The sequence below is a fragment of the Pseudophryne corroboree genome, chromosome 8 (genome assembly GCF_028390025.1).
Source record: "Pseudophryne corroboree isolate aPseCor3 chromosome 8, aPseCor3.hap2, whole genome shotgun sequence".
Lineage (NCBI taxonomy): Eukaryota > Metazoa > Chordata > Amphibia > Anura > Myobatrachidae > Pseudophryne > Pseudophryne corroboree.
This window is the reverse complement of record NC_086451.1, coordinates 356445721-356470579: the sequence shown is the minus strand read 5'-3', so window position 1 is coordinate 356470579 and position 24859 is coordinate 356445721. Positions and strand designations below refer to the sequence as shown.

The 24859-nt window shown below is 44.9% G+C and overlaps 1 protein-coding gene across 3 annotated transcripts in view; it reads right to left on the bottom strand.

Moving 5' to 3' along the window:
* The window catches only part of LOC134949123 (fibronectin type-III domain-containing protein 3A-like), a 234524-nt gene that overhangs the window by 122758 nt on the left and 86907 nt on the right, over positions 1 to 24859 (bottom strand). For all 3 annotated transcript variants that reach the window (XM_063937521.1, XM_063937520.1, XM_063937522.1), the window contains exon 2: positions 14167 to 14304. In XM_063937521.1, the coding sequence (XP_063793591.1) occupies positions 14167 to 14277 (111 nt within the window). In that variant the 5' untranslated portion in view covers positions 14278 to 14304. The remainder of the gene's footprint in view (positions 1 to 14166; positions 14305 to 24859) is intronic.

Below are 24859 nucleotides of genomic sequence, written 5' to 3'. Positions count from 1 at the left end.
CGTGGTGCGAGCAGCGGAGTGCTCCGATGGAGGAATTTCAACTGGGTCGTTTTCCTACATTTCCTGCAATCAGGATTGTCTATGGGTCTCAAATTGGGATCTATTAAGGTTCAAATTTCGGCCCTATCAATATTCTTCCAAAAAGAATTGGCCTCAGTCCCTGAGGTCCAGATTTTTATCAAAGGAGTACTGCATATACAGCCTCCTGTGGTGCCTAAGGTGGCACCGTGGGATCTAAATGTAGTTTTAGATTTCCTCAAATCCAATTGGTTTGAACCACTAAAGAATGTGGATTTGAAATATCTCACATGGAAAGTGACTATGTTACTGGCCCTGGCTTCGGCCGGGAGAGTATCTGAACTGGCGGCTTTGTCTTATAAAAGCCCTTATTTAATTTTCCATTCGACATAGGGCAGAGCTGCGGACGCGTCCGCATTTTCTCCCTAAGGTGGTATCAGCGTTTCACCTGAACCAGCCTCTTGTAGTGCCTGCGGCTACAGACGACTTGAAGGACTCCAAGTTGTTGGACGTTGTCAGAGCCTTAAAAATATACATTTAAAGGACGGCTGGAGTCAGAAAATCTGACTCGCTGTTTATACTGTATGCACCCAACAAGTTGGGTGCACCTGCTTCTAAGCAGTCGATTGCTCGTTGGATTTGTAACAAAATTCAACTTGTACATTCTGTGGCAGGCCTGCCACAGCCTAAATCTGTTAAGGCCCATTCCGCAAGGAAGGTGGGCTCATCTTGGGCGGCTGCCCGAGGGGTCTCGGCATTACAACTCTGCCGAGCAGCTACGTGGTCAGGGGAGAACACGTTTGTAAATTTTTACAAATTTGATACCCTGGCAAAGGAGGACCTGGAGTTCTCTCATTCGGTGCTGCAGAGTCATCCGCACTCTCCCGCCCGTTTGGGAGCTTTGGTATAATCCCCATGGTCCTTTCAGGAACCCCAGCATCCACTTAGGACGATAGAGAAAATAAGAATTTACTTACCGATAATTCTATTTCTCGGAGTCCGTAGTGGATGCTGGGCGCCCATCCCAAGTGCGGATTATCTGCAATACTTGTACATAGTTATTGTTAACTAATTCGGGTTATTGTTTAGGAAGCCATCTTTCAGAGGCTCCTCTGTTATCATACTGTTAACTGGGTTTAGATCACAAGTTGTACGGTGTGATTGGTGTGGCTGGTATGAGTCTTACCCGGGATTCAAAATCCTCCCTTATTGTGTACGCTCGTCCGGGCACAGTACCTAACTGGAGTCTGGAGGAGGGTCATAGGGGGAGGAGCCAGTACACACCACCTGACCTGTAAAAGCTTTACTTTTGTGCCCTGTCTCCTGCGGAGCCGCTATTCCCCATGGTCCTTTCAGGAACCCCAGCATCCACTACGGACTCCGAGAAATAGAATTATCGGTAAGTAAATTCTTATTATAACCTTATAAACATATGCTTGATTAATCTGGATACAGTGCACTCAGGTATAGTGACCAAAGAAGAGGTTCAAGCATCAGTTGACAAGCGGGATTATAGAAACTAGCCACAATAGTGTGTTTAAAGTGCAGACGAGAACAGTGGGGGTAATTCTGAGTTGATCGCAGCAGGAACTTTGTTAGCAGTTGGGCAAAACCATGTGCACTGCAGGGGGGGCAGATATAACATGTGCATAGAGAGTTAGATTTGGGTGTGGTGTGTTCAATCTGCAATCTAAATTGCAGTGTAAAAATAAAGCAGCCAGTATTTACCCTGCACAGAAACAATCTAACCCACCAAATCTAACGCTCTCTGCACATGTTATATCTGCCCCCACTGCAGTGCACATGGTTTTGCCCAACTGCTAACAAAGTTCCTGCTGCGATCAACTCAGAATTACCCCCAATGTCTCTTAATGTTAGTGCAAGCTGCACTTGATAAAACCAACAGACACAATTTAATAAACAACGTGTAGCATCAGAATTAGGGTGTGTACACAAGGTGAGATATTGTCTTTCGATTATGACTATATAGTCAAAAACGCAAGAAAAGTTAGTGAAGATCGCAAGGTGAAAGTCACCTTGCGATTCCGATTCGATCCCGATGCGCGGTCCCGCCAGGTCAGCATCGCAAGAAAAGATATAGACTGTGCAGGCAAGTCGATCCTTGCTAGATCGGTGTACTATCTAGTTCATCTCACATGTCAATGACATCTCGCATAAGCCAAAATTGTATGCACACATAGTCCATATCTCAAGAAAAGTTAGTCAAAATCTGTGCTATCTGGGCTCCGGGGAATTCAAGGGAAATCGCACACCCTTAGGGTGCATACACACGGTGAGATTCGGACTTATCCGATTCTCACCGTGCGACAGGGGGCCGGGCCGGGTCGGCACTTAGCCAGTATCGCAAGCACATAATAACTGTGCTTGCGATGCTGGCTATGTGCGATTTCAATCCTGACTATCTCTTCTATAGAGATAGTCAGGATTGACTTGCCTGCACAGCCTATTTTTTCTTCCGATGCCGACCGCGCGGGGCCGCGCATCGGATCGGGATCGCAAGGTGACTGTCACCTTGCGATCTGCACTATATTTTCTTCCGATTCTGACTATATAGTCAGAATCGGAAGAAAATATCTTACCGTGTGTACACACCTTTAGAAGTCAAGCTTGTTTAATGTTAGTTGCAACCGGAGCTCTTAAAACACAACAGAGGAAAAGTATTCCGCATGATAAAGTCCACAGAAGTAGATGAAATGCATTGTTGCTTCCTTTCCGGGCTGTGGGCATATATGTGAATACGTGACTATGCATCTGCTTAGCAAGGAGTGTGGAAGTCAGCACCTAACCCGCTGTATACATTGGACCTGCTATCATGCTGGACATGGGTGTTGGCACTATTTCTTAACCACCAGCTGCTTGACCAGCAAGGAGAGAGGGGCAATTACCAGCACTGTTATAGTATCAGGTACCGCATCAACTTATAGAAAGAAGTTTGGGACATCACTATTATCACTTCTAGAACAGAGATGCCTTGATGAGGCCTGGCAGCTTAACACCTATTTTTGCAAATATATGCTGAGATCTCTGTATTTCTATTATCATGTAGTATTTAAATTTCATTGCTGGTCCTTTTTCGTGTGCTTGGGGTACTGTATATTTTTCCTTTTTTCTTATCTAGCTTAACCCTTCACTTTCATGCACCTGTGAGGGGCCATTAAGTTAACAACAACCATTTTATATCACTGTTCTGAAAGGAACAGATGGGACCAGCTTCTGGACGGTGCGCTGGTCCTTGTAGAGCCATTTGGAGGATCTTGGGGTGCCTCCAGGTGAGTTGGCTTTCAATTTAGATACATTAATGTATGTGCTATTATCATGCAGCATGACAATATGCAATTATATGACCCAGAGTGGGTGCTATTATCTTGCAAGCGGTAGGGACTGCCAGAACAGAGGCGCCTTAACACAGCCTGGCAGCTTACACATATTTTTGCAAATAAATGGAAACCGAGATCTCTGAATTTCTATTATCATACACTATTAAAATCTCATCTCCTTTTCAGTGTGCTGGGGGTATATTTTTTCTTTATCTTAACATCGCTTATAACCGCATTTCAAGAGCTCCTGTTGCAACGAACATTAGTGGATGGGGTATTAGAGAAAGGTGTAGAGAAAAGGATAAAAATGATAGAAAATATTCACTTTATGTACTGAAATTAATATGTATTTATTCAAATATATTTAAAAATTACACATCTATGGTGTGTGGCCATGAACGTATGTGCAGTTTCTTTTATAAACAACTTGCTTTACAGCAAATCACGCCTGATCTGCCTTTAAAAATAATGCATTGCATAAATGCCATCAACTCATAAAAAAAAACATATGATCATAAAAAACGGCTTTCAATAAAACATGTAATGCATATAGGTTTTCACCTAAACTGTGGCTGAATGTCCAGAAACCTGTTATCCCCAGCCTAAATGGCTGTAATCCTTTCGTATACGACAAGTTCAGTTTCTTTATTTAAAATTCAGCAGAATGAGTTGCTACTTAAACAAAGTTCTTTAAAGCTTCTTAGATGGAGGCACTCACCCTTCCAGTGAGGTCCACATCCGGAGTGATTTGGAGTGCCTTCCCCCTGTTATCCCGTTCTGGGTAGTTCAGATGGCTGTAACCGCTGGCTACTCTGTGTAGTCCGAGCGCCGCTGGTCAGTGTCTGTGCGCCCTTCCTGGTTCCTGGAACCCAAGCTGAGGTCCTCCTCATTCTACACAGCTCTGTAACCCCAAGCAGCCGGAGAGACAAGGCACACGCGTAACCGGAAATCGGAAGTCGTCACTGTGCGCTCCAGCTTGCGTTCCAGGAACCAGGAAGGGCGCACAGACAACACACACAACTGTGTCTGTTGGTTTTACCAAGTGCAGCTTGTACAAACATTAAGAGACATTGGGGCAGATGTATTAACCTGGAGAAGGCATAAGGGCTAAAACACACGAGCCGGCTTTTGCCGGCCGGGAAAAAACGGATGGCTTTTTCCTGTGCCGGCATTGTAATGAACAGTGTGAGGTGTAGTGTCCTTACACACTGCACGGCCCCGGCCCGGCTGCCGGGTTGCAGCCGGAACTATCCACTGGAAGGTCCGGCTGCCGTGCCGTCTTTGCAGCCAGTGAACCGTGTGTGAGAAGGGGAGCTTTCACACACAACGTTTTTTTTTCCAAGTCGTGTCTAATGCTGCGCATGCGCACAGCATCACACGCGGCTCAAGGCCGTCCTGTGTGAGAGACTCTGCCGGTTTCTCCCGGATGGCAAAAAGCTGGACAAAGTTTGTCCGGCTTTTTGCCATCCGGGAGAATCCGGCGCGTGTGTTACAGCCCTAAGGAAGTGATAAACCAGTGATAAGTGCAAGGTGATAAACGCACCAGCCAATCAGCTCCAATATGTAAACTAACAGTTAGGATCTGATTGGCTGGTGCCTTTATCACCTTGAACATATCACTGGTTTATCACTTCCTTATGCCTTCTCCAGGTTAATACATCTGCCCCATAGGGCCTAATTCACTAAGGATTGCAACTGCAAAGCTGTTTGCAGCAGCTTTGCAATTGCAATCCATAGCAATGCAAATGAATTTGCGATGAGATCGCATCTGAGATGACCATCGGTCTTGATGTTCCTCTGTGACGGCAGGCTGGGTGAGCCTAAGCTTTCTCAGCTTTGCTGTAGCAGGGCAGCTTGTGAGGCCAGAGAAACTGCATCTCAGAATGCAGTCCTTGGCATGCCCCCATTTTCCCGAACGTTGCCCGCCCCCATCCTTCCACCGAACACCTCTGCTAGTCAATCAGGCATTCGCATTCCTACGCTGAGATCGCAGGACCAGTTCAGCACCTACGCAGAATGGGTCTTGTGCAGGACCCGAACATCGGGGTAAATGCAGTAAGTGTCGCTGGTGCGATCCTTTCTGAATCACCCCCATTGTTCTCATTTGCTCTTTAAAGGCACTGCTGTGGCTAGTGTCTATGAGCCTGCTTGTCAACAGATGCTTCAACCTCTTATTTGGTCTCTACACTGGAGTGCACTGTGCCCATATCAATCAGGCATATATTTCTAAGAATATTAGCCTACTAAGATCTTTGCTACTTGAACAAGATTATATGTAAATACTGCGCTACTGCTGAGACTGTGTCTGTAAGCTGCTCTGGATATGACGTATACCAGTAAAGAAGATCCAATAACTGTTGGTCACTTGGCGTGGCTGGTTTACAATGCAACGCAATGTGTAGGACCCGCTCTCCTGGTCACCTGTCGCGGAACCTATTGCATACACAGTATGTAGGATCCCTCCACTGTACGAAGTTCTACCCCCCCCCCCCCCCCCCCCCCCCTCCATCCCCCGATAGTCTCCTCTGCAAGCTGTTTCTCATGTGATTCACTCTCACTGTCTGCCCTGCTTTCTTGCAGGTAACACAGGATCCTGCAAGACTTGGCTGGTTGCCACAGCTCCACAGATCAGAGTATCAGAGCTTAAGAATCTCCCTGCAGGAATGAATCCTGACCACCTGGCCTGCTTCATTCTGTCTACCAGGAGCCTCACCTGGGCTTTGTGCAAAGGAAACTTCCCAACAAGCTGCTATTTTTTTCAATCTAGCATATTGAATCATTTTATAAGGTTTGATTTTATGTATATTGTTACTGTTTATCGTTCTATGGGCCTAGGTTTGTTAGCACACCAAAAAAGTTAGCAACTGGGCAAAACCGTGCACACTGCAGGTGGGGCAGATGTAACATGTTCGATTTGGGTGGGGTGTGTTCAAACCGAAATCTAAATTGCAGTGCAAAAATTAAGCAGCCAGTATTTACCCTGCACAGAAACACTATAACCCACCCAAATCTAACTCTCTTTGCACGTTACATCTGCCGCACCTGCAGTGCACATGGTTTTGCCCAGTTGCTAGCTTTTTTGGTTTGCTATATCAATTCAGAATTAGAGGGGCACCTCGTTTTATATTTAGTACTATATTAGGACAAAAGATGCAATTATATTTGTGATTTATTATTAATAAATTGAAAATTCATGTTTGCGGTTTATTTAGTCACCTGTGCATTCTCACACATGCTGGCTACTACAGTCTCTCAATACTCCTGGGCACACAGTTGGCATCTGGTGCCTCAACAACATCCATACTTGCAGGAGCTTACAGTAAAACTGCAGGAGAGAGTTTCTCTAAAACTACAGTGGCAGGGCATAGGAGTGCCATGCTTCTATTAGTCATGGGCAAACAGCCTGAGAGATACCATCACAGGGCCATAACTAGCTATGGGCCAGCAGTGCCTGGCACACAGCGCAAATGCACTTTGGGCACAGGGCCACTGGCAGAACCCGCAGGGCCGTGCCGCACTATTGTCTCCTAACCTGACAGGCAGCTCCACAATCACCACCGCTAGCTACAGCACTGCCCGTAGTGGGGTGCGCCTGGCTCCTTGCACCATATTACACACCTAGCCGGGCAGCGCTGCAGCTGCCCACCCACAGGCTCCGCCCCCTCCCATCACCCCCTCCCCGGCCACAGCTCCTCCTATTAGTGTCCGCCCAAAAATCCACCCACCCACTCCCTTGTGCCCCCCACCCATGTCTGTCTGCTGTGTAGTTTATAGCAGAAGAGTGTGCTTCACCTGCACTCCCCCCCCCCCTTCTCCTCGTGCGCCTACCATCTTGTACTGTGAGAGGGATTTCCGGGTAACAGAAGCCGGCAACTGAGGGCGCTGCAAATGAAATAAAATAGTGGAATAGATTATCTGTTTATAGGTAGGGGAAGGGGGATGCAACAGATACTCGCTCTCTCTCTTTACACACACATTATTTCCACACATGCACACACTTTCTCTCTCTCCCTTCTCTACCTGTCGTAACATGTATAAGGGACACTTCTATCGAGTAGTGTGTGTAAGGAGCTGTACTGTGGCGTAACATGTTTAAGGGGTAACACTGTGCGGTGTAAGGTGACTAACGGACATTACTGTGAGGTGTAATGCGAGTAGCAGACGCTACCATGTGGTGTATTGTGTATAGAGGACGCTACCGTGTAGTGTAATGCAACTAACAGACGCTACCGTGCGGTGTAATGTGAGCAGCAGATGCTACCGTGCGGAGTAAAGTGGTTAACAAACGCTACCGTGCAGTGGAATGTGAACTGGTACTATTCTGTGGTCACGCCCCTTTCCATTAAGCCACACCCCTATATATTTTTGCGTGCACTGTCCCCATTTTGAATAGGGGGGGGGGGGGGGCGGCACAAATACCCTATCTTGCACAGGGCACCAAAATATCTAGTTGCGGCTCTGTTCCATCATACTACTCATTTAACAAGCCTTCATTGCCAACTACACTAATATAAGGTACTAGTTTCTAGAACAGCAGTACATCAAAATTGAAACTAGAAAAATATGTGAAAAAATATGATCCTTTCAATACAAACAGTATTTCTTACTTCCTAGCAGCTGCCGCTTTCTGAGTGTGGCCAATCTGTCACTGGTGGGTATTTTACAGAAACGCTAAACAATTAGAAGCTTATTTCAGCTGTACTGTTGCGCAACAGGAGGCTTTAAAAACAAGAAAACATCTGTTTCACAGTTGCAAAGAAGTAATTTGTCCATTCAAGCTGCCAATGCAAGTTTAAGTTGCGTGGAAATTCATTTCAGACTTACTGGTACAATCAGCCATCCCATTTTTTTTATTTTTTTTAATGAATTTTGACGAGAAAAAAAAAAATGAAAGAGTCGGAGGCGAGATCTAAATTCCAACCATGTTACTGTGAGATTTATGGCATTGTTCCTGGCTGCCACTACCCACATATAATTAGTGGCATGAAGTCATGGAAAATCGGGGAGAGGAAGCCAATAGTTGCAGCTAGTCTTCAGCTATTATTCCATGTATCGCCTCGTATCATGGAGTGATAAACTACAGGTCATCTTAAAGGGACACTACAAAGAAACATTTATTTAAATATAACCATAAGTGGTATTATTGGACAGGATATGTGTACTCCAAGGTAGGAGTATACATATACCCAAGCGGGTTGGGTATGGCTGCCCGTTGCTGGAGATCCCGGCAGTCAGCATACAGACTGCGGGATCCCGGCAGCAGAATGCCGGTAAGGGTGTCGAGCGCAACAAAGCCCCTTGCGGGCTTGGTGTGCTCGCCTCGTGGGAATAGCCCATGTTAGTCAGCATGCCAACTGTTGGGGTTTAGAGGGGATGGAATGTAGCCATCAGTAGTGTGACCGCCGGTCACATAAATACATCCCATCCAAGCAATGCATTCATGTTTAACAGCATTACTGACTTACACACAGGCAAAAGCCACTTTGTAGGCTGATCCATCAACTGCAGATCTAATTGGCTGATGACCACAGACTTGTGTACTCCCTCCAAAATTAAAGACAACGCAATTCAAAAAGACAGGATATAAACTTCTGCCCCAAACAGTTGTAGAATTAACCTTATTGCGTGTAGTAGGAGATAATTCTGTAATATAAAGCTAAGGAGACTTTGGGATTGGGTTACGTGTTCTTTCATGCACACGTATAGGGGTGGATTGGAATGAAAAACCAGCCCGGGAAATTTATGGAAGCGGCCCTAATGGGGACAGGGTCTGTTGTGGGGGTGGGATTCCTCCTCATAGGGTCTGATTCTGAGTTGGATGCAGTTGCGGCCTTCCTTGCATCTTTTGCTGCAGTTGCGTCTGTGACTTTATGCTAATGATGCTACAATGCAGTTCTATGGAGTTCATCCGTATATCCAAATGTGCAAGGACTGAAATACCCACTGTCAGTGAATACAAATGTTGCAATCATGCTTTGTGCGTCTTTGGTCACACCATTGAAACCTTCACCAGCCCTATGCTAGGTGCAGATCATACTTCTGAGTATGGCCTCCAATGTGAGCAATTCAATTTCTCTACATGTAACCACTTTCAGCAACATGCCCACACTACTTTACATCTGCGTCAGATTAGCCAACCCCCTGTAACCACATAGGAATGCCCAATACAATTCTAAAACTTCTTGGTGCGTGTGTCTGACTCTGTACAAACACCATCACAGTGCATGCATGCGCAGTGCAACTCACATGCAAGCGCAGATGAAAAACACTGCACAAGAAAAATACAAAAACACACTGGCCCCCACAGAAAACAATAAAACAAACTGTCTACCACAGGATTTTTTTTTTCCATTTCCACTGCTGTTTGAAAGGCCCAGTGGTACCAGAAGGTTTTATAATTCTTGGCTGTAACATTTGTATATTTATTTATTAACATTTATGTAGCGCTAGCATATTCCATAGCACTTTCTTTCAGCACCAGAGATATACAGTGTAACCATGGCGACAGAACCACCTCTCACGTCAACATACAAAACAGAGCCTGCATGTACATCGGCACGGCCAATCCGGCCCTGCACACGTCTACTAATATTCTGTTGGTAAAATGTATTTATTTTTTTCTTCAACTTTAATAGCACTTCACCAGTGCCATGCCTTTTGATGCTGTCCGCACCCCATCAAATTGTGCTATCTTCTGACCCGGCCGATGGTATCTGCACACCAGAGGTGCAGCTGAATATTCTTTTGCTGGGTACACCGGGAGTGTTCTTCTCTGATCCCTGCACATTTGGCAGACATGTGTTCAGCATTGGCTCAGAAAAAATGTATACAATGGACGAAGTGCTTCGCTGATGCCACTGGTCCATGATTCTCAAAATAAGCCTAAGCCTGGACACTGTACATGTGTCAGCTGAATAAAATAAAACCATCTGTTAAGACACATTGCTTTGTTAAGATTGGTCTTCCTGTTGCGATTCATACTGCCATTAACCCCTGCACTACGAAAGACGAATGGAGCGGATATTGGACAATGCAGGGGTTCAAACAGGATGGTGGGGTCATACCCAAAATCCTACCCTTATTTGCTGTTGCGCAGACCACAGGGGGTGAGGGCCTTGAACTCATCACGTTGGGGCCATGCGGATGTCATTAAGCCCAACTCCTTCCAACATAACCATTACAGAAACTGTAACAAACAAGGTAACAGGGAGAGACCTAAAAGTGCCCTACCTCCCCTATCCTGGCAGCAACATTCTCAGGAGGGAATACATACGTCTTGTAAATGATCATGTTTACAGCAGCACTGATGGAGCGCATAAAATATTGTAAGTACTTTGTTGAACCAATGAAGCCGGCGTTCCGTGGTCCGCATACTGCACTGTGACTGTGGACTCCCACTAAGACTATACTAGTTTGAAAGAGAGTAATCCCTCTTTCAAATAATGTGATGACTGAGAATTTATTCTCTGGTGATCATGTGCGATCAGGAGAGAACACACAGGCACTGACTGCACAAATCATTATGAAGTTCAGAGATGGGGACTATTTATGCGTCCTGTGCCCCAATGTTTATTGTGCCTCAGGTCCTCTCAGTTCTGTTGTTAGTTAATTTACTCAGGTAGTTACTGAGGATAAAAAGGACTGTGCCGTATCTCAACACCTGTGTCCAACTGATAACCAAGTAAACTGAATGTTGCAGTTCTACTCCATCCTAATACCCGGATCTAGCTGGATGGATGAACCTTTAGAGATGGAACCAAGCTAGAGAGTGGTTTGGCTGGCCTTGGGGCCCTGCAATGCATGGATAGCACAGATGATAGTAATCTATTTATAATGATCAATATACATGTTGTCCAAATTGGGTAGGACATAGGAGCAAAGAATTGTGAGATTGAGTGGTCTCTCAGGACTGTCAAATGACCTCTGGGTACAACCGTTAAAGAAACAACAATACAGGTACTATGATGTTTCAATGTTAATTTCCCACATTCACAAATGTAGCCTTCGCTGACATTCTTAGTCGACAGAGACTGTATTGTTCTAGCCGAGGTTGGCCCAATGCTTTATGAAGTGGTATCGCTTCCTTCCACTTCACTGATCAGTGGGGGGTTATTTTTTCTCACAGCGCAACCATCCACAGCTTTCACAAGTGGTTTCGGTTTAAGTTATTCTGAGAAATGTGATACATGGCTGCATACATAGATAAATAAAATATTCATTTTATCCAATTTTTTTTCTAACATTTTCATTATTGGCCCCTGTAGTTTTGTGGCTGACATCTTACAAAGGTATTAATCAAATACTGCACAATAGGAGGGTCATAATTGACATCTTATTCTTTAGCTATTCACTGAGTGTTATTTGAAATATTAATAATAATAATAAATATTATTACTACCAACTACTTTAATAGGTCTTTGTAATAAAGTTGTGTCTGCCAGTGCTAAAGCACCAAATTCTCTTTCCCAATTACCTTATTACAGGGATTTCAAAGCAAGGAACATTCACGGTCCCGAATAATGATGGCAGAAATCTCACACCCCCTAGTATGGCATATTGTTGTACAGTTTTTTGAGGTTTTTTATTGTTATGGTAATGGAAAGGAAGGTAGCACTTGGAAGATGCACATTCCAAGCCTTACCTCTCAGTATATAATTTGTCATGTGACCATGATTTCCACTGTAATCACATGACACTGAGCTAACTAAAAAAAACCTTAGCAGTGAGCCTAATTTTGATGGTCAAATTCCACCATCAATATTCGTAACTATATATGCAATACCCACACAGATTATACTTTTTTGGGGGGGTTTGTCTTCTAGAAGACTGAATTTTTATAAACTATCATTGGTTTGCTTATTTCTCCTCATACACCAAAGATATTTTTTGCTCAATTTGGATAGATTATTTTTCCAACAAGTCTGCACCAGTGATGGGAAACCTTTGACACTCCAGCTGTTGTTGAACTACACATCCCAGTATGTCCTGCTACAGTTTTAGCATGGCCAAACAGCAAAACAGTTCCCCATCACTGGTCTAGGAAAACAACAGATCAGCTACAGCCCATGGGCCACACATGCTCACAGAGTAGGACTGACAAGTACTGAAGTGCAGAGAGTGTAAAATCATCTGTCCTCGGAGGAAACTCTCACTATGGAGTTCCAAACGATCTCTGGAAACATCACCACAAACACTGTCCATCTTGAGCTTCACCTTGTACAATGCAAAATATCTGCTAGAGCACAGATAAGTATTTTAAATACAGAACTCCGCTTTGACATCAACCCCATCACACACCTTTGGGATGAATTGGAATGCCAACAGTGAGCCAAGACCTTTGGGATGAATTGAAACAGTGAGCCAGGCCTCCCAAAAGCAGCACCCAACCTCACCAATGCTCTTGTAGCAGAATGTATGTGAATCCCCGCAGTCATCTTAAACAGTCTAGTGGAAAGCCTTCCCAGACGAGTCATCAGCAAAGGGTTCATCAACTTCATATTAATGCCCAGGGTATCAACAAACACATATGGGTGTGATGATGTATATATTTTACTTATCCAATCTGCACATCGTGTTAGTGCTACTTCCAGTTTAAAAGCATTCATAGGCTGACCAAGGTCATCAGTCTGACACATGTCCATAGCCATATTTTATTTATAGAGCAACAACGTATTATGTAGGTCTGTAAGCGGAGGGGACCATGACACAAAGAAATTGCTTATGGTGACGTGAAATGAAAAGCAAATGCGGAATTGCCCAAATGAGCTAAATTAAAAGTTCATGTGACCTGACACCAAATAAGGTTAGCAAAAATGTAGAAGAATTTCAATGATAGGATGCGTGGTCACGTAAGATGCAATGATTACATTTCTTCTTACTGTAAACTCTGATACAGACTATTCATCACACAGCCAGAGCCAGTGTGCCCCAGCCCCATCACTTCCTCTGGCTGTTGGTGGTTGTTACGTCACTTCTCATATCTACATGTTAGAATTCAAAATACTTTGTATGTCATGCAACAATACTGAGTTGGTAATATTAATGTACAAACCAAAGAACAGGTATTATGTTTTCACATTTGCCGTTTTGGGGGGAATTCAATTAACAGCAGGACTTACCGCGGACATTCAGCTCCCAGGTAAAGAGCCCAGTGCTATATTAGCTAAACGGTTAAGAGTATCGGAGTGAGCTCTGAATGCGGATTTCTATTCTAACCTCAGCAGGGTGCAAACAGAGACCTGCATTTATGCACACCCTCAGAGCTTACTCCACATGGTAACTGCATATATCTGGGCACTTAACCTGGAATCTATACCTTACCGCAAGTTAACGCTTACTACGGGATATTATTGAATAGCTCTGGGCACGTAACCCTTACACACAGCTAACTGAAATTCCCCCTTACAGTGGACCCAATGGCCACACATAATTTAATTTCTTCTTCAAATGAGCACAGGGCATGTATATTTTAAAGTCACAGCAAATGATACTCCCACTCCCCCCCCCCCCAACTAAATGTACGTACCACGTCCTCTTTGAAGGGTCCAATGGGATTTAACAGTCCCATGCTACTCTTAATTACTGCTCAGGGGTATGCAGTTAGCCACTTGGCCTGAACACAGGCAGCAGTAGAAGGACTGAGAGAGGTTGGGGGAAGGGAAGGCATTGCATCCATCAGGAATCCCAAGAGCAAAATACAAAATAAATATTTTTTTTATATACACTAGTTAAACTGAACCCTATAAAATGTAGTTTTTGCAACCCACCAATCTGCACATTATTTCTCTAGCAGCGGGAAGCCATGCTTTACCTGTTGGGTGCTATCGCCATTTACCATGTGAGGAACGAGGGACACTTCATTCATTAAAGACGTGGCTTCCAATGGAGGAGGCTGGTCGGCCATCATGGCTGAAATGATCATTCATCGACAGATATTCACATCCACCACCTGCCAGTAATAAAGTGAAACTACGTTTACATTCAGAATGAAACATATGTAAAATCTTTTACCTTTAAACACTAGAATATATATATATATATATATATATATATATATATATATATCGATAGTAAGTTGACATGACAGAAGGTCGACATGAGTTTTTCACTATTTTTCATATATTGAACTTTATGACCCACGTGGACGCGAAGTGAGCCATGTGAGGGAACACGGTGCACTAATTGGGGTTCCCGGACACTCCACGGAGAAAACGACACAAAAATAAAATATACAAAACCTCATGTCGACCTTCTGTCGTGTCGACCTACTTACTGTTGACCAATAGTGGTCGACCCTATGATCCACACACATCTAATATACAGAAAGCCCCAAAATATAGTGTAATCTGCATCCCACGATTTTATACATACATATCTTGATGTGACATGTTAACAGAAGTATAAAACGTGAATTATGGATGTATTAACTGTTAAGTTCTCTAAACACTTGTGGACTTTATAACAGTATTGTTCACAAGTTCCTATTTGCCTCCTGTGAATGATAATGCACTCTGATTGTACATAGAACATGACTTTACATTAATACAGTAATGTGTGAACACAATGACATAACAAGTAGCCATGTATCAAAATGCTTCATGGCCTCAACAAAAATAACACTGCATTAAACATAGTGTATGTAAATATTAGTTGTTACACTGCTGCCCACGTTGAGAGCACCGGCAATTTCTCAAATACAAAGTTCATTTTTGAAGTTTATTTATAGGTAATACATAACAGCTGCCTAAAGTAGCATTATGAAGACTAGCCGTAGTCGCCATTAAAGCTCATTCACGGATCATGAATGCCAAAACTTTGCTGTAATGGAAAGCTAACATCAAATGTGGAATTAAACATTTATATAGTAGAAGCTTTTTTTCTTTTTGTTTTTTATCTACGTTACATCATGAGTTGCTAGAATGTATAAAGCTACACAAACGTCCCTTCCACCTTCCCAGTTCTACTGTGCACAGAAAAACTATATGTAAGCAGAGAAAAAAGATCCAGTAAGATGTGGCCTCATACACACTGCTAAATATTTATTTGCTGTCATTTATATGAAGTTTTTGCACGCATTCCACCAATTACAAAAGCATCCAAGTCACTAATCGTATACAGCTGAGCTATCCCCCCCAGTGACATGTACAGTGTTACGAGGCATCTTACCCTGAAGCATAACAGCTTACATAAGACATCATCTGATTGGATACGGCCTCCCCCAATGGAGAGAGGCGTATCAGGTAAGTGGAGGAGCACGGTGGCAGTAAATGAGCAAATATCCTATTGGATTCCCCATTGCTTTGTTTCTAAGGGAAGCTTTGTAATGTTATATATGGTATTCTTACACTATTACCCCTTTCACATAGCAAATGCCAGGTCCCACCCGGTAATTGGAAACTGGTCCTTACTGGGTGGGACCCGGCATTTGACCCTACACGCTGCCATCGGGTTGGGTTGCTATCCAGTGGCGGCACTGGAGAGGAGTTCATCTCCGCACCACCTCTCCTATGTAGTGAACGGGTCCCGAGTCACATCGACCTTGCAACCCGTTCACACTGCTACTGACCCGGTGTTCAACCCAGAAATAATACTGCTTTGTTCCCGGGTTGAATTGAATTGAATCAGGCGACCCGGGAACTCACCATGGGCCCCTTCACACCGCACAGCGACCCGTGTCTACCGTGTTATTTGTGTGGTGTGAAAGGGGTATTTATCAACCCACTCCCAAAAAGGCCCTTTTGTCACCCAAACAATATGGCAGTGTTTTGGGAATGTTCTCCCCACGCTTTTCTACAGTATGTTGGATAGTGTGTACCTTTTCCTGTACTTTATACATGTTGAACTGTTCTAGTTCAGGAGATCTTTCTCTCTAGCCGTTTCTTACTGGAGGTCAAGTTTCATTAACGCAAAGCTTCCAAAACACTGTGTATACCATATACAGGACTGAATGTGTTTGCTCAATCTTATTTAGCTGTATAGATGTGCTTTCCCTCATGGAAAGTTAGCCAGGTGTATACAAGCTGGACCAAACTCTTTAAAACACAATAAATCACTGTGGTTAATTGCTAATGGTCATTTAGTGACCATTTGACGTTTGAGGTGTATAGTCTAAATCATTATATATATATATATATATATATATATATATATATATATATATATACACACACACACATACATACATACATACATACATACATACATACATATACACACACACAAGTTGAGTATTCCTTATCCAAAATGCGTGGGACCACAGGCATTTTAGATATCGGATTTTTCCGTATTTTGGAATAATTGCATACCATAATGAGATATCATGGCGATGGGACCTAAATCTAAGCATAGAATGCATTTATGTTACATATACACCTTATACACACAGCCTGAAGGTAAGTTTAGCTAATATTTTTTATCCCTTTTGTCCATTAAACAAAGTGTGTCTACATTCACACAATTCATTTATGTTTCATATACACCTTATACACACAGCCTGAAGGTCATTTAATATAACATTTTTAATAACTTTGTGTATTAAACAAAAAGTTTGTGTACATTGAACCATCAGAGAAAAAAGGTTTCACTATCTCACTTTCACTCACAAAATTCCGTATTTCGGAATATTTGGATATGGGATACTCAACCTGTATATATGTATATAGCTGAAGAATAAAATCCATGTGAAACCATGACCTTTCAAATCGTAACCGGATTCAACCTAGAAAACCACTGACCTCATTGTTTTAAGAGTTACTGACATTCAGCGCCCTGAGATAACAGGATGCAGGAAATTTGTCATGTGTATTACGTTTATCTGGCATCTTTTTTCCCTGCAGGAATAAAACAAAAGAGCCCTGTGCTCCGAGAGAAGCGCGTTTTACTGCACGAATTCTGCAGCCTCACATTTAGCCATGGACTTTGGAAATCAATAGCTTGCATGCTACTCTAGGTGCATTTACATGGGCTCCACCTTCCCCTCACAATAGCTTGCATGCTACTCTGTGCATTTACATGGGCTCCACCTTCCCCTCACTTCAGTTTATTGACTTGAGAGTTGTACATGCCTTCTGGCAATATTTACTGATTATAGTAAAATGCCTTTTCTTTTCACCTATAAACTTACAGCAGCTGTTGTTTGTTACCCTGGGATACAAGCATGATATCTGCACTGGATAAAGTCATATCCAGAAAGCAGCTGTGTGCAATATCTCATTGCACTGAAAAGAATAGACTAACATTCATGGATATATTTAGTTATTAACATCTATTTATATAATGCATGCATATTCCATAATGCTTTAATATTTTTAGCCATTCACATCAGACCCTGCCCTATAGGAGCTAACAATCTACATTTCATAACCCCACAATCCCCCCCAATGCTAGGATTGGATTCTGGTTAGAAACCAAAGAACCCAGAGGAAACCCACGCAAACAAGAAGAGGACATACAAACACCACACAGATAGGTCTTTGGAGGGAATTGAACCGAAGACCCCAGCGCTGTGAGGCAGCAAACTAACCACTGGTTTGCCGTATTGCCCTCTGAAACAGAGAAAGGTGCAAAATGAAAAAAAAAATGTAACCTGCAAAACATGCAGACAGGGGAGTATCAAACCATTAAATGCGCGTAAACCTGAGGGCTCATTCAAATAATAAGAATTTACTTACCGATAATTCTATTTCTCGGAGTCCGTAGTGGATGCTGGGGTTCCTGAAAGGACCATGGGGAATAGCGGCTCCGCAGGAGACAGGGCACAAAAGTAAAGCTTTTACAGGTCAGGTGGTGTGCACTGGCTCCTCCCCCCATGACCCTCCTCCAGACTCCAGTTAGGTACTGTGCCCGGACGAGCGTACACAATAAGGGAGGATTTTGAATCCCGGGTAAGACTCATACCAGCCACACCAATCACACCGTACAACTTGTGATCTAAACCCAGTTAACAGTATGATAACAGAGGAGCCTCTGAAAGATGGCTTCCTAAACAATAACCCGAATTAGTTAACAATAACTATGTACAAGTATTGCAGATAATCCGCACTTGGGATGGGCGCCCAGCATCCACTACGGACTCCGAGAAATAGAATTATCGGTAAGTAAATTCTTATTTTCTCTATCGTCCTAAGTGGATGCTGGGGTTCCTGAAAGGACCATGGGGATTATACCAAAGCTCCCAAACGGGCGGGAGAGTGCGGATGACTCTGCAGCACCGAACGAGAGAACTCCAGGTCCTCCTTTGCCAGGGTATCAAATTTGTAAAAATTTACAAACGTGTTCTCCCCTGACCACGTAGCTGCTCGGCAGAGTTGTAATGCCGAGACCCCTCGGGCAGCCGCCCAAGATGAGCCCACCTTCCTTGCGGAATGGGCCTTAACAGATTTAGGCTGTGGCAGGCCTGCCACAGAATGTACAAGTTGAATTTTGTTACAAATCCAACGAGCAATCGACTGCTTAGAAGCAGGTGCACCCAACTTGTTGGGTGCATACAGTATAAACAGCGAGTCAGATTTTCTGACTCCAGCCGTCCTTTAAATGTATATTTTTAAGGCTCTGACAACGTCCAACAACTTGGAGTCCTTCAAGTCGTCTGTAGCCGCAGGCACTACAATAGGTTGGTTCAGGTGAAACGCTGATACCACCTTAGGGAGAAAATGCGGACGCGTCCGCAGCTCTGCCCTATGTCGAATGGAAAATTAAATAAGGGCTTTTATAAAACAAAGCCGCCAGTTCAGATACTCTCCCGGCCGAAGCCAGGGCCAGTAACATAGTCACTTTCCATGTGAGATATTTCAAATCCACATTCTTTAGTGGTTCAAACCAATTGGATTTGAGGAAATCTAAAACTACATTTAGATCCCACGGTGCCCCCTTAGGCACCACAGGAGGCTGTATATGCAGTACTCCTTTGATAAAAATCTGGACCTCAGGGACTGAGGCCAATTCTTTTTGGAAGAATATTGATAGGGCCGAAATTTGAACCTTAATAGATCCCAATTTGAGACCCATAGACAATCCTGATTGCAGGAAATGTAGGAAAACGACCCAGTTGAAATTCCTCCATCGGAGCACTCCGCTGCTCGCACCACGCAACATATTTTCGCCAAATACGGCGATAATGCTTCGCGGTGACTTCCTCCCTTGCCTTTATCAAGGTAGGAATGACTTCTTCTGGAATGCCTTTTCCTTTTAGGATCTGGCATTCAAACGCCATGCCGTCAAACGCAGCCGCGGTAAGTCTTGAAAAAGACAAGGACCCTGCTGAAGCAGGTCCCTTCTCAGAAGTAGAGGCCACGGATCGTCCGTGACCATCTCTTGAAGTTCCGGGTACCAAGTCCTTCTTGGCCAATCCGGAACCACTAGTCTTACTCCTCTTTGCCGTATAATCCTCAATACCTTTGGTATGAGAGGCAGAGGAGGAAACACATATACCGACTGGTACACCCAAGGTGTTACCAGCGCGTCCACAGCTATTGCCTGCGGATCTCTTGACCTGGCGCAATACCTGTCCAGTGTTTTGTTGAGGCGAGACGCCATCATGTCCACCATTGGTTTTACCCAACGGTTTAATAGCATGTGGAAAACTTCTGGATGAAGTCCCCACTCTCCCGGGTGAAGGTCGTGTCTGCTGAGGAAGTCTGCTTCCCAGTTGTCCACGCCCGGGATGAATACTGCTGACAGTGCTATCACGTGATTCTCCGCCCAGCGAAGGATCCTGGCAGCTTCTGCCATTGCCCTCCTGCTTCTTGTGCCGCCCTGTCTGTTTACATGGGCGACTGCCGTGATGTTGTCCGACTGGATCAACACCGGTCTTCCTTGAAGCAGAGGTTCCGCCTGGCTTAGAGCATTGTAGATTGCTCTTAGTTCCAGAATGCTTATGTGAAGAGACTTTTTCAGGCTCGACCACACTCCCTGGAAATTTCTTCCCTGTGTGACTGCTCCCCAGCCTCTCAGGCTGGCATCCGTGGTCACCAGGATCCAATCCTGCATGCCGAATCTGCGGCCCTCCAATAGATGAGCCTCCTGCAACCACCACAGAAGGGATACCCTTGTCCTCGGCGACAGGGTTATCCGCAGGTGCATCTGAAGATGCGACCCTGACCATTTGTCCAACAGATCCCTTTGCATGGAATCTGCCGAAAGGGATTGCTTCGTAAGAAGCTACCATTTTTTCCCAGGACTCTTGTGCATTGATGTACAGACACCTTTCCTGGTTTTAGGAGGTTCCTGACCAGGTCAGATAACTCCTTGGCTTTTTCTTCGGGAAGAAAAACCTTTTTCTGAACTGTGTCCAGAATCATCCCCAGGAACAGCAGACGAGTTGTCGGCATTAATTGGGATTTTGGAATATTCAGAATCCATCCGTGCTGCTTTAGCACCTCTTGAGATAGTGCTAAACCCATCTCTAGCTGTTCTCTGGACCTTGCCCTTATTAGGAGATCGTCCAAGTATGGGATAATTAATACGCCTTTTCTTCGAAGAAGAAATATTATCTCGGCCATTACCTTTGTAAAGACCCGAGGTGCCGTGGACAAACCAAACGGCAGCGTCTGAAACTGATAGTGACAGTTTTGTACAACGAACCTGAGGTACCCCTGGTGTGAGGGGTAATTGGAACGTGGAGATACGCATCCTTGATGTCCAAGGATACCATAAAGTCCCCTTCTTCCAGGTTCGCTATCACTGCTCTGAGTGACTCCATCTTGAACTTGAACTTCTTTATGTACAGGTTCAAGGACTTCAGATTTAGAATAGGCCTTACCGAGCCATCCGGCTTCGGTACCACAAAAAGAGTGGAATAATACCCCTTCCCTTGTTGTAGAAGAGGTACCTTGACTATCACCTGCTGAGAATACAGCTTGTGAATGGCTTCCAAAACCGTCTCCCTTTCTGAGGGGGACGTTGGTAAAGCAGACTTCAGGAAACGGCGAGGTGGCTCTGTCTCTAATTTCAACCTGTACCCCTGAGATATTATCTGCAGGATCCAGGGATTTACCTGCGAGTGAGCCCACTGCGCGCTGTAATTCTTGAGACGACCGCCTACCGCCCCCGAGTCCGCTTGCGAAGCCCCAGCGTCATGCTGAGGCTTTTGTAGAAGCCGGGGAGGGCTTCTGTTCCTGGGAAGGAGCTGCCTGTTGCTGTCTCTTCCCTCGTCCTCTGCCTCGTGGCAGATATGAATAGCCCTTTGCTCTCTTATTTTTAAAGGAACGAAAGGGCTGCGGTTGAAAGGTCGGTGCCTTTTTCTGTTGGGGAGTGACTTGAGGTAGAAAGGTGGATTTCCCGGCCGTAGCCGTGGCCACCAAATCCGATAGACCGACCCCAAATAACTCCTCTACGCATCGCCTGTCCACTGTCGTGTCCATAAAGCTCTTCTGGCCGAAATGGACATAGCACTTACCCGTGATGCCAGTGTGCAGATATCTCTCTGTGCATCACGCATATAAAGAAATGCATCCTTTATTTGTTCTAACGACAGTAAAATATTGTCCCTGTCCAGGGTATCAATATTTTCGATCAGGGACTCTGACCAAACTACCCCAGCACTGCACATCCAGGCAGTCGCAATAGTTGGTCGTAGTATAACACCTGCATGTGTGTATATACCTTTTTGGATATTTTCCATCCTCCTATCTGATGGATCTTTAAGTGCGGCCGTCTCAGGAGAGGGTAACGCCACTTGTTTTGATAAGCGTGTTAGCGCTTTGTCCACCCTAGGAGGTGTTTCCCAGCGCTCCCTAACCTCTGGCGGGAAAGGGTATAAAGCCAATAACTTCTTTGAAATTAGCAGTTTTTTATCGGGGCACCCCACGCTTCATCACACACGTCATTTAATTCTTCTGATTCGGTAAAAACTACTGGTAGTTTTTTCACACCCCACATAATACCCTGTTTAGTGGTACCTGTAGTATCAGCTAAATGTAACATCTCCTTTATTGCCAAAATCATATAACGTGTGGCCCTACTGGAAAATACGGTTGATTCGTCACCTTCACCACCGGAATCAGTGCCTGTGTCTGGGTCTGTGTCGACCGACTGAGGCAAGGGGCGTTTTACAGTCCCTGACGGTGTTTGAGGCGCCTGGACAGGCACTAATTGAGTGTCCGGCCGCCTCATGTCGGCAAACGACTGCTTAAGCGAGTTGACGCTATCCCGTAATTCCACAAATAAAGGCATCCATTCTGGTGTCGACCCCCTAGGAGGTGACATCCTCATATTTGGCAATTGCTCCGCCTCCACACCAATAACGTCCTCATACATGTCGACACACACGTACCGACACACAGCAGACACACAGGGAATGCTCTATACGAAGACAGGACCCACTAGCCCTTTGGGGAGACAGAGGGAGAGTCTGCCAGCACACACCAAAAAACGCTATATATGACAGGGATAGCCTTATGATTAAGTGCTCCCTTATAGCTGCTTTTATATTAATATATTGCCATTTATTTTGCCCCCCCTCTCTGTTATACCCTGTTTCTGTAGTGCAGTGCAGGGGAGAGACCTGGGAGCCTTCCTGACCAGCGGAGCTGTGACAGAAAATGGCGCCGTGTGCTGAGGAGATAGGCCCCGCCCCTTTTTCGGCGGGCTCGTCTCCCGCTATTTAGTACATTTAGGCAGGGGTAAATATCTCCATATAGCCTCTGGGGCTATATGTGAGGTATTTTTAGCCTTTTTAAAGGTTTTCATTTGCCTCCCAGGGCGCCCCCCCCCCAGCGCCCTGCACCCTCAGTGACTGCCGTGTGAAGTGTGCTGAGAGGAAAATGGCGCACAGCTGCAGTGCTGTGCGCTACCTTAAGAAGACTGCAGGAGTCTTCAGCCGCCGATTCTGGACCTCTTCTTGCTTCAGCATCTGTGAGGGGGCCGGCGGCGTGGCTCCGGTGACCATCCAGGCTGTACCTGTGATCGTCCCTCTGGAGCTTCATGTCCAGTAGCCAAGAAGCCAATCCATCCTGCACGCAGGTGAGTTCACTTCTTCTCCCCTCTGTCCCTCGTTGCAGTGATCCTGTTGCCAGCAGGAATCACTGTAAAATAAAAAACCTAAGCTAAACTCTCTAAGCAGCTCTTTATGAGAGCCACCTAGAATTGCACCCTTCTCGGCCGGGCACAAAAATCTAACTGGAGTCTGGAGGAGGGTCATGGGGGGAGGAGCCAGTACACACCACCTGACCTGTAAAAGCTTTACTTTTGTGCCCTGTCTCCTGCGGAGCCGCTATTCCCCATGGTCCTTTCAGGAACCCCAGCATCCACTTAGGACGATAGAGAAAATACATAGTAACAGGTTAGCTAAAAACAAGCAAAGAAACATTTTGTAATTACTGATTCAGCCAACATCATTTCAAGATGATTCAACTTCTTTTTATTGTACAGTCTGATATGGGTGGTCATTCCGAGTTAGTCACTATCTGCCATTGTTCGCAGCGCTGCGATCAGGCTAAAAATCGGCATTTCTGCGCATGCGTACAGGCCACAGTGCGCACGCGCGACGTACTTTCACACAAAACTATACAGTTTCACACAAGGTCTAGCGACGCTTTTCAGTCACAGTGTTGATCGTTGAATGATTGACAGGAAGTGGGTGTTTCTGGGTGGTAACTGGCCGTTTTACGGGAGTGTGCTAAAAAACGTAGGCGTGTCAGGCAAAAACACAGGCGTGCCTGGGCAAACGGGGGAGTGGCTGGCCGAATGCAGGGCGTGTTTGTGACGTCAAACCAGGAACCAAACAGACTGAAGTGATCACAAGGAAGGAGTAGGTCTGCAGCTACTCTGAAACTGCTTGAAAAAATTTCAACACTGTTCTGCTAACCTTTCGGTCGCACTTCGGCTAAGCGAAGATACACTCCCAGAGGGCGGTGGCTTAGCGTTTGCACTGCTGCTAAAAGCAGCTAGCGAGCGATCAACTCGGAATGAGGGCCATAGTCAGATCATAACCAGCATTGCCTCACCCACATTACTTCCCAGTTGTGGGAGGTTGGTAAAACACTGCTGAGAGCCACAGGAACTGATAAAACATACTTACTGCTCACTTAGACATCATGCAACATATGACGGCTTGTGGAGATCTAAGAACATATTCAATAATCCAATCAAATCAAGAGAGTTTGGTGGTGAATGCAGTGAAGCAATGTATTTCTCACACATTCTGTTGCGCTACATGCCTATTGGTCAGAATTCAAGGAAATGCTGAACTGGAAGTTTAGAGAGGAACTAAAGCTGATGTTATTTAATTGAGTTGTAAAAGAAGGTTTATTGTAAGGTCTAGCCCAGGACTGGTCAACCTCTGGCTCTCCAGCTGTTGTGAAACTACTGTATCAGTCCAAGCAAGCCCAGCCACAGTTTTAGTATTAAGGCCAGTACTGATGGGGGAGATGTGTGTAGAGCGATCTTAACACAGACCGCTCAGTACACATCTCTCCCCCTGCTCAGCACAGTGCGATGTGTGCTGAGGGAGGGGGGCGGATGGGGGGGAAGCATGCAGGCCAATCTAGCACCGGTGATAGCGACAC